The 11,152-nt window shown below is 43.4% G+C and overlaps 1 protein-coding gene across 1 annotated transcript; it reads right to left on the reverse strand.

The window, feature by feature from the left end:
- Positions 1 to 725: 725 nt before the first annotated feature.
- LOC126188246 (uncharacterized PPE family protein PPE24-like) lies at positions 726 to 10,621 on the reverse strand. Its single transcript, XM_049929843.1, has 2 exons — positions 10,073 to 10,621; positions 726 to 749 (listed from the first exon to the last, which is right to left on the reverse strand). Exons 1-2 carry the CDS (start codon positions 10,619 to 10,621, stop codon positions 726 to 728), a joined length of 573 nt encoding a protein of 190 aa, XP_049785800.1.
- Between the last annotated feature and the right edge of the window lie 531 nt (positions 10,622 to 11,152).

Genomic DNA, 11,152 nt, shown 5'->3' on the forward strand with positions numbered 1-11,152 from the left:
AGGAACGCCAGATGGCCTTAATACTTGAACAACAAGAATTTGACAACAAGTTAATAGATGATACCGAGTTCTAATACTGGATTAAACTAGATAATAAAAATTGGAATGCAATAGCGCACTAGCATTTAACGTGATGTGTGTCTAAAAAGTGTGGGATACAGTGTGCTGGAATATGTGTGATAATAAATGTTATATCATTCAATCATAATTTGAAAATGCAATGTGAATAGTATGGAATCATTGTTTTATGCTTTTTTGCTAACTTCTCGTTATTTATTTATATTATATACTCAAGTAAAGTACTATTTAAGGGCGCGTTATTAGTGTAATTTCAGGGAAATATCTTTCTTAAAACTGCTTACGTACTGTACACTTAGCGTTTTCAAAGGTAAATAAATCAGTTTTTTATTCGTAATCCCGATTATTTGGTTCTGTATACTTTATTCAATAACGACTTAGGATAAACATAACACAGACTGCTAAAATCAAACATACGGGTTACATTAAATATAAAATTTACAGCTGACAAATGAAATGCTGGTACCGCACTCTTCGGTGTCCAACTAAACGAAAATTTTTAATTTATGCATTGGGCGTTGAAAATGCTTGTAGATAAATAAATGTAGGCTTCAAATTTTCGGTGTTAATATGTCCTGTCCTCACTCTTCGCTAGCGGAATACTTGCAGTCAACTACACACGACAATTGGTTAATTTATTTATTCATTCATCCAGAAGATCTATCCATATTCTGGAACACAAGACAGATACATTTTAACTATATACACAAAAAGAGCTTTGCACTACTTGCAGTTGCTGCACTGGCTTGTTTAAAGTCGTCTTATATCTCTATAATCGAAAAATTCGGCTACTGAATAGAAGCAATGATTTAATGAGAATGCCCTTACGGTTTTACGAAGGTGTGTGAATGATGCGATAAAGTTTTTCATTTGTTGTTATTGTTGTTGTCTTCATTCAAGAGACTAGTTTGACGCAGCTATCCGTTCTACCCTGTCCGAAGTGAGCCTCTTCATCACCTAATAACTACTAGAATCTACAGCGTTATGAATCTGTTTTCTGTATTCATATCTTCGTCTCCCTCTACGATTTTTACTTTCCACGCTTCTCTCCAGTACTAAATTGGTGATCCTTTGATGCCTCAGAATGTCTCCTACCGACCGATCCCTTCTGCTAGTCAAGCTGTGCCGCAAATTCCTCTTCTCCTCAATTGTATTCAGTACCGTTACATGATCTACCCATAACACTTTTATTGCCATTGCCAATCTACATTTTATATCCCCTCTACTTCGATCATAATGAGTTATTTCTCTCCCCAAATAGCAAAACTCATCTACTACTTAGTGTCTCATTCCCTAATCTATCTCCATAAGCATCACCAGATTTAATGCAACTACATTCCATTATCCTCGTTTTTCTTTTGTTGATGTCCATCTTATATTCTCCTTTCACAACACTGTCCATTCTGTTCAGCTGCTCTTCCAGGTCTTTTGTTGTCTCTGACAGAATAACAATGTCATCAGCAAACCTCCAAGCTTTTTTTTTTCTTCTCCTACTCCAAATTTTTCTTTTGTTTCCTTTACTACTTGTTCAAAATACAGATTGAATAATATTGGGGATAGGCTACAACCCTGTCTCACTCCCTTCCCAACCACTGCTTCCCTTTCATGCCTCTCGATCCTTATAACTGCCATTTGGTTTCCGTACAACTTGTAAATAGCCTTTCGTTCCCTGTAAAGTACCCCTGCCAACTTCAGAGTTTGAAAGAGAGTATTCCAGTCAACATTGTCAAAATCTTTCTCTAAGTCTATGAACGCTAGAAATGTTGGTTTGCCTTTCCTTAACTTATCGTAGACGATAAGTCATTGGGTCAGTATTACCTCGCGTGTTCCACCATTTCTAAGGAATCCAAACTGATCTTCCCCGAGGTCAGCTCCTACCAATTTTTCCATTTGTTTGTAAAAAAATTCATGTGAGTATTCTGCAACCGTGACTTTTTAACTGATAGTGCGGTTATTTTCACACCACCAACTTTCTTTGGGATTGGTATTATTATATTCTTATAGAATCCCGAGGGTATTTTGCCTGTCTCGTACATCTTGCTCACCAGGTGGAAGAGTTTTGTCATGGCTGGCTCTCCTAAGGCTAGCAGTAGTTCTAATGGAATGTTGTCTACTCCCAGTTGTTTCAGTTTAGGTCTTTCAGTGCTCTGTCAAATTCTTCATGCAGTACCATATCTCCCATGTTATCTTCATCTGCATAATATTGACCTCAAGTACATTGCCATTGTATAGACCCTCTATATACTCCTTCCAGCTTTCTGCTTTCCCTTCTTTGTTTAGGACAGGTTTTCCATCTGAGCTCTTGATAGTCATATGAGTGGTTCTCTTTTCTCCAAAGGCCTCTCTAACTTTTCCGTAGGCAGTATCTATCTTACCACTAGTGGTACATGCTCTCATATCCTTACTTTTGTCCTCTAGCCATTCCTGCTTAGCCATTTTGCACTTCCTGTCAATCTCATTTTTGAGACATTTGCATTCCTTTTTGCCTGCTTCTTTTATTGCATTTTTATATTTTCTCCTTTCATTAGTTAAATTCAGTATCTCTTGTTACCCAAGGATTTTTACCAGCCCTCATCAGTTTACCTACTTGATCCTCTGCTACCTTCGCTATTCCATCTCTCAAAGCTACTCATTTTATCTTTTACGGTATTTCTTTCCCTTGTTCTTGTCAATCATTCCCTAATACTCTCTCTGGAACTCTGCAACCTCTGGTTCTTTCAGTTTCTTGGTCCCATCTTGTTAAATTTCTACCTTTTTGCAGTTCCTTCAATTTTAATGTAAGGTTCATAACCAATAAATTGTGGTCGGAGTCCTCATCTGCCCCTGTAAATGTCTTACAAATTAAAATTTAGTCCCTAAATCTGTTTTACCATTATATAATCTTATCTGTACCTTCCAGTGTCTCAAGGCCTCTTCCATGTTTACAACTTTCTTTTGTGACTTAAAACATGTGTTAGCTATGATTAAGTTACGCTCTGTGCAAAATTGATTTTGTATTTATAACCCTTTACTAATGTGACCAGAAGTCTTGGTCCTAACTGTCACCAAAGTCACTAATTCCCACTATATCTAATGTTAACCTATCCATTTCCCTTTTAAAATTTTCGGACGTACCTGCCCAATTAAGGGATCTGATATTCCACCCTCCGATCCGTAGAATGCCAGGTTCCTCATTATAACAACGTCCTCCTGAGTGATTCCCACCTGGAGTTCTAAATGGGGGACTATTTTACCTCTGGAATATTTTATGTATGTCTTCTAAATTCTTCCTCATGCACTCCTGGATTTCTATTATGTACATGCAGGGAAGGAGGATTGACAAGTTTTGAATGAGAGTTTTCAAGAAGCTGTTTGTCAACCGTGTTGAATTCTTTCCTGGGTTAGGAAAAAAAGAGTAAACTAGGTGGTGCATTACCCAAAATGTAATTCCGTACAGTAGAATGTTTGTTCACAAAGCAGGCATTTTGGACAGTGCTAAGACTTGCTTTAACAGAAAACAGTTGTAGACTGTAACATATTTTGTTTACTGTTCCATTTATTTTTTTATGTGTACATGCAATTTGAAGTTATTTTGAAGCCATATGCCTCAAAACTCCAGAGAAGGTTAAATTTTGTTGGAGTTTATTGTCATCCTGGTGTTGCATGCATCACCTTTAAATGGAAATTTGGAAATGTGTGTTTTCTTTTTGTGTGTGTTTCAGTAGTTTATTCCAATCAAATTATCTATTAGATGTGCTGTAGTTTCATTTACAGTTGCTTGTAACTGACTTTGAGTGTTTCCTGTAGAAAGGATGCTTGTGTCATCCGCAAAAAAATAAAATAAAATAAAAAGAATGGATCCCTGAGACACTTCTTTTTAGGATTTCTTCACATGAAAAACATCCTAGATTAGATTAGTTTGTTTTAATTCAATAGACCCAAAATTGAGACAATTCTCGTGAATGTGGAACAAGTCAGGAAGTGTAATATAAAAAGCATAAAACAGCTGAATATAATACTCACTAACCTGATCATTTTTCTGGAGACTGTCAAAACAGGTGAATACATTACAGAACTGTGACATTTACAGAATTAATATCCTGTTAGAATGAAACATTGTTATGAACTTCTAATAAATTTATCATACACAAGTGTTTCCAAAACTGAAATCTGAAAATGTGTGTTCCAGAATATTGGACCCCTTTGCGGACCAAGGTAAGTGCTTTTAGGTCATTATTTAGATTTTCATATTCCTAGTGGTGACACTTTGTATTGAGGTATTGGTTAAAAATAGATATATATTACTTTCAGCAAATTTTGGTAAAGAATAAAAATATTGAGAAGCAGTGGTTTGAATACTAAGTTCCTTGAATAGGTTTCTACCTGATGTTCTTGAATTTACACTAGAAATGGGTCTTACTACACACTTTAGCATGCTAAAAACTTCTGCTTAGTTTCGTGAGTTATCCCAGTATATGAAAGTAAGCCAAGTATGCAAGCTTTTTTATATTTATATGCCTACATCTGACATCATTCTAACTGAAAACGCAGATTTGTTTAGGTGCTTCAGCAGTTATGTGGTATGCCCTTCCTATTTTCATTATCAATTTGTAATCACAGAAATTTAACACTGTGAGCCTCTTCAATCTGCATGTCTTCATATGATATTCGCATGCTGGAAGGAAATCTCTTACAGATTTTGAACTGCATATTTTTAATAACATTGAATTAGGTTTAAACCATTTATTGAAAAGTTGATTAGCAACCATTCCTAGATCTTTACTTCACTTGCTACTTTTTGCAATGTTTGTCTGCTAACAAAACAAACTGAGAAACTGGCAATGTAATAGATGAGAGGTCAGTAATGTACACAAGAAAAAGCAATGGCCCAAGATGGAACCTTGAGGAACACCACATGTAATTAATTCCTAATCAGATGAAAACTGCCGGCTGGGTGGCCTAGCAGTTCTAGGCGCTACGGTCTGGAACCGCACGACCGCTACGGTCGCAGGTTCGAATCCTGCCTCGGGTATGGATGTGTGTGATGTCTTTAGGTTAGTTAGGTTTAAGTAGTCCTAAGTTCTAGGGGACTGATGACCTCAGAAGTTAAGTCCCATAGTGCTCAGAGTAATTTGAACCATTTTTTTAAATGATAATGCTTACTGCACAGATATTTTGCAGTGACTGCCTTTGTTTCCTGTTGGTAAGATAAGACTAAAATCATTTCGTAGCACTACCGGTGATACCATATTATTCTAATTTACTTAAGAGAATTCTGTGATTCACACTGTCAAAGGCGTTTGACAGTTCAAAGAAAATGCCATTAGCCTCTAATTTGTTATCTACTGAATTAAATACAATCTCACAATAGCTGTCTCTGTGTCAGAACCCTGAAGGAACCCAAACTGTGACTTGGACAATATATTACTTGCAGTGAGATGGTTGAGGAGACGTGTGAACACAACCTTTTCAAATATTTTTGAACAAGCTGGCAAAAGTGAAATTGTTCGATAGTTTGATGGTTTCTCTTTATCCCCCATTTTGTAGACAGGCTTAACTTCAGTGTATTTTAGCCAGCCTGGAAATGTTCCACTGAAAAGAGATTAATTACACAAGTAGCCTAAGATAGAACTCAACTAGCATGAGCACTCTTTGATTAACTTTGTTTATATTTCCATAACCACTAGAATACTTAGATTTCAAGGATTTTATGGTGGATAATACCTCTTTGGGAGACATGAGTTTCATTTCCATTATACTGAACTTATTTGTAAAGACTGATCATTAAGTTCATGTATTATTTGCATTTTGTGTTTCCTCTTTGTCAAGTACAATGTGAACCATTTTAGTGCACTGCCTCTAATGCCATATACTTCGAGCTTGTCCAAGAATATTTTATAGTGCAGTATATCAAAAGCTGTATGTAAGTCTAAAACAATGCCAGTGGCACTATTTTTTGTCCATTGTTCACATGATATTGTGTATAAATTCATGGAGGGCACTAGTTGTCAATTTATTTTCCCTGAAACAATGCTGGGTATCAATGAGAATTTGTCTTTCTCTAAAAATTTAATTAACCTATTATACATTACTTCTTGTATGATTTTACTAAAGCCTAATAATTAGGCAGTTAGTCTGTACTTTGTTTTGTCTCCATTCTTAACAATAGTGATCACCAAAGCAATTTTTAAATAGTCTGGAAATGTGCCTCTTAGAAAGATGAATTGACTATATCTACAAGAAGCAGTGAAATGTTGTTTACCATACAATTGGCTTCATCAAAATACATTTTACATATTCATAAAAGTATAGTTGTGACCATTTTAAACTTCTTATTAATCAGAAGATTTAAGTAATAATCATTATATAGTTTACATTCAAAGATTAATAATATAGTTTTATACATTTAGTTAATGGTAGTTACACTATTTCATTGTTTGTAAATTCCATCCAAATTACTTCAAAGATATTCTTCAATTGAGTAGTATGCTTTATTTTAAACCATGTGCCTAATACCTCCATAAATTTAAAGAGGTTGATGATTCTGACTGATTGTGGCAGTTTATTATATAACTTTAGACTTAAGTGCTTGTGACAGCTGTGTGTCAGTGACCACCTAGAATATGGTATATCAAGCATGCCATTGTTTCTGGTGCTGTACCAATGTAAATTCATTCTGTGTGTAAATTTTTGTATGTTTACTTGTACATATATTAAGCAGTTATACTTAAAGGTTACTCTTGGAGCCAATCCTTGTATACATCTAATTGCTTTTTTCTGCCATTTGCATACACAATTTGTGTCTGTTGAAATACCCCACAACAGAATCCCATCTTGTAGCTGTGACAGAAAGAATGCATACTAGCAAAGCCGTCAATAATGTTTTGCTGACATATCTTAGTTTATACAGCAGGAATGTCGCGCATGCAAGTTTGCATGTCAGGTGGCTTATATGGTCATTCCATGAGAGCCTTTGGTCTATTTTTAGTCCCAATAGTTTGACACTGATTCTCTTCTTTCCATACCTTCAGATTAAAATAAATTTCCTCTGTTTTTGTGTTTTTTTATACATAACTTGATAGCAATACACCAAGCCCTACATTTTTCAAAAAGTTCATTATTTTTGTTCACCACCAGTTTCATACTCTCACCTGTAGAGATCATGGCCATATCATCAGCATCTAACATATTTCTGCAGGCTATATAGTTTGAGAAGTCATTAACATAAACAGTACCCCCCTGCGGGTTCGGGGGCTAGAATAGGCCCGCGGTATTCCTGCCTGTCGTAAGAGGCGACTAAAAGGAGTCTCACATGTTTTGGCCTTATGTGATGGTCCCCTCTCGGGTTTGACCTCCATCTTTCTAAATTATTCCGAAGAGCGAGCCAATTGGGGAAGGGCGCCTTACATGGTGCACTGTATCCGTCGTGTGATTAGACCTTTAGCCGTCTTTCTCGTCGTTGCAATGGTGTCCCGCTCGTTTTCGATCTCTTGGGCGATTACCACACTGCACTCTGCAGTGTTTCTTTTAACTGCGACGACGACCTTGGCCATTTTTGCACCTAAGATCCAGCACGGTAGCCAGTCCGTTGTGGTGGGGCCGCCATGTACCCTCTTGGTTGTAGCCCCCTGACAACACAGGGATCGCTCTACTGATGCCTGCGCCGTTAACTCCCCACGTATGCCAAGGAGTAGATGCCTATCCTCCTGGGGTATCAGGACTCCCGGCAACGGCCATCCTGCCAGGTGGCCTTTGCTGTGGCTGGGTGGCGCTCGTGGGGAGGGCCCTTGGTCGGAGTAGGTGGCATCAGGGCGGATGACCCGCAATGAAGCGTGGTACATCATCTCTCGCTGGCGGCCAGCCGCCAGCAGTCTCTAAGTGTTCTCGGGCTCAATTTAATGCTCAGAAGTACAATCCGAAAACGTTCCCCTCCCTGGCCACGCCGTGGGAAGAGCGTAAGTCCCAGGATGGAGGTAACAGTTATTCGCCCCGATTCTTAGTTTGCACGAGAGCTGATGGGGAGTCTTTTCTCTCCACAAAGCCTCAGTTCTTCGTCGAGCATTTAGAGGACAAGTTTGGGGAGCTGGAGGGCTTGTCTAAAATGCGCTCTGGCTCAGTACTGATACAAACGGCATCCTCCGCCCAGTCACGCAGGTTACTTGCTTGTGACAAGTTGGGGGATGTTAACGTTACTATTACTCCACATAAGAGTTTAAATATGGTCCAGGGTGTTATTTTCCATAGGGACCTCCTTTTGCAGTCTGATGACGAGCTGCGCGCCAACTTAGAACGTAGAAGTGTTCATTTCGTCCGGCGCGTTCATCGGGGTCCGAGGGACAATCAGGTTGCTACCGGTGCCTTCATCTTGGCCTTCGAGGGTGATAAGTTACCGGAAAAGGTCAAGGTGATGGTCTACCGGTGTGACGTCCAGCCCTATATCCCTCCCCCGATGCGGTGCTTCAAGTGCTGGAAGTTTGGCCATATGTCTTCCCGCTGCACTTCCAGCCTCACATGTCGAGATTGCGGACGCCCATCTCATCCCGATACTCCATGTGCCCCGCCTCCCATCTGCGTCAACTGCGGGGAGCACCATTCACCTTGCTCGCCGGACTGCAGAATATTCCAGAAAGAGCGCAAAATCATGGAATATAAGACCCTGGACCGACTGACTTATACTGAGGCCAAACGGAAATACGACCGATTACATCCAGTGCGAATGACAACTTCCTACGCCGCTGCTACAACACCTGTGCTAGCCCCATTAGTTTCGCGCCTTCCGGCCGGATCGACGAGTGGTACAACTCCTCCTGCCCCCTTGCCAGTGGGGGGCTCTACCCACCGGGTTGCTCCTGTGCCACCTACCTCAGGAGCAACACCATCCCCCCCATCGGGGACGTCGGTCCCCGCTTCTAAGCCGGAGAAGTGTCCAACCTCCTCAGTCCCGGAGACTGAATCGGTGAAGCCCTCCCAGCCAGTTAAACCCAAGGAGCAGCGTGAGAAATCAAGAAGAGCAGCTCTAAGCCCAAGGAACCCGCGGTGGTAGCCACCCCATCGCAACCTTCTAGCTCTGCGTCTGGGGACGAGGTGGAGATTCTGGCGTCCGCTGAGGACCTCGATCTCGCCGGTCCCTCAGACGCCGTGAATAGCAATAGCACTAGCACGGGTGCTCAATCGGAGGCAGCAGGTGACCCAGCGGCGTAATCTGCCGTCCCAGTCCCGGCACGCCTTTCTCAGCCATGGACAAAACCATCCTCCAGTGGAACTGCAGCGGTTTCTTCCACCATCTAGCTGAGCTCCGCCAACTTATCAGCCTTCACCCTTTCCTCTGCATTGCTCTGCAGGAAACTTGGTTTCCAGCAATGCGCACCCCCGCCCTCCGTGGCTATCGGGGTTATTATAAGAACCGAGCAGCTTATGAAAGGGTGTCTGGTGGCGTCTGCATCTATGTCCTTAACTCTCTTCACAGCGAGTCTGTCCCTCTACAAACAGCTTTAGAGGCTGTCGCTGTTAGGGTGTGGACGCCGCAGGCTCTTACCGTCTGCAGTCTTTACCTTCCACCGGAGGGTGATGTCGCGCAGCATGTCCTGGCTGCGCTGATAGCCCAATTGCCGCCACCTTTCTTATTACTGGGCGACTTTAACGCCCATAACCCTCTGTGGGGTGGGTCAGTGGCAACAGGTCGAGGCACCACCGTTGAGCATTTATTGTCGCAGCTCGATCTCTCGATTTTGAATGATGGTGCCTCCACACACTTCAGTGTGGCGCATGGCACCTACTCCGCCATTGACCTTTCAATCTGTAGCCCTAGCCTCTTACCATCTGTCCACTGGAGTGTGCATGACGACCTGTGTGGTAGTGACCACTTTCCGATTTTTCTGTCACTACCACAGCGTCACTCTTCTGGGCGCCCTAGCAGATGGGCTATGAATAAGGCTGACTGGGACTTGTTCTCCTCCACTGCCGCTATTGAGCCTCTCTCAACTGATGCCATTGATGCGGTGGTTACATCGGTCACCGCCGGCATCGTCACCGCCGGCATCGTCACCGCCGGCATCGTCACCGCCGGCATCGTCACCGCCGGCATCGTCACCGCCGGCATCGTCACCGCCGGCATCGTCACCGCCGGCATCGTCACCGCCGGCATCGTCACCGCCGGCATCGTCACCGCCGGCATCGTCACCGCCGGCATCGTCACCGCCGGCATCGTCACCGCCGGCATCGTCACCGCCGGCATCGTCACCGCCGGCATCGTCACCGCCGGCATCGTCACCGCCGGCATCGTCACCGCCGGCATCGTCACCGCCGGCATCGTCACCGCCGGCATCGTCACCGCCGGCATCGTCACCGCCGGCATCGTCACCGCCGGCATCGTCACCGCCGGCATCGTCACCGCCGGCATCGTCACCGCCGGCATCGTCACCGCCGGCATCGTCACCGCCGGCATCGTCACCGCCGGCATCGTCACCGCCGGCATCGTCACCGCCGGCATCGTCACCGCCGGCATCGTCACCGCCGGCATCGTCACCGCCGGCATCGTCACCGCCGGCATCGTCACCGCCGGCATCGTCACCGCCGCCGAGTCTGCCATTCCCCGTTCTTCTGGGTCCCCTCGGCGGAGGGCTGTGCCTTGGTGGTCGCCTGAGATCGCTGAAGCGATTAAAGATCGCCGGCGGGCGCTCCAGCGACATCCCTCCATGGACCGACCACCTTATCGCCTTCAGACGGCTGCGTGCGCGGGCCCGCCTCCTTATCCGCCAAGGCAAGGAGTGCTGGGAGCGGTATGTGTCCACCATTGGACTCCATGTCACTCCATCGCAGGTCTGGGCCAAGATTCGACGGGTCTTCGGCTATTGGACCCCTGCCAGCGTCCCTGCGCTCTCACTGAATGGAGCAGTTTGTACTGACTCCGACGTCATTGCAAACCGCTTAGCAGAGCATTTTGCTATGAGTTCCGCTTCTGCGAATTACCCCCAGGCCTTCCGCTCCATTAAAGAGCGGATGGAACGTCGGAGCCTTTCTTTTCGCACCAACGCTTCTGAACCCTACAACGCTCCATTCAGTGAGTGGGAATTTCAGAGTGCCCTTGCCGCTTGCC

Source organism: Schistocerca cancellata, chromosome 1 (assembly GCF_023864275.1).
Source record: "Schistocerca cancellata isolate TAMUIC-IGC-003103 chromosome 1, iqSchCanc2.1, whole genome shotgun sequence".
Taxonomy (NCBI): domain Eukaryota; kingdom Metazoa; phylum Arthropoda; class Insecta; order Orthoptera; family Acrididae; genus Schistocerca; species Schistocerca cancellata.

What these genes read in the sequence shown, in the direction of transcription:
- LOC126188246 (XM_049929843.1), bottom strand. Translation starts at nt 10,621, where the DNA reads ATGCCGGCGGTGACGATGCCGGCGGTGACGATGCCGGCGGTGACGATG. An exon ending in CGGCGGTGACGATGCCGGCG is followed by an intron (nt 750 to 10,072) that starts GTGACCGATGTA and finishes CTTGTGTTCCAG; the next exon opens with AATATGGATAGATCTTCTGG.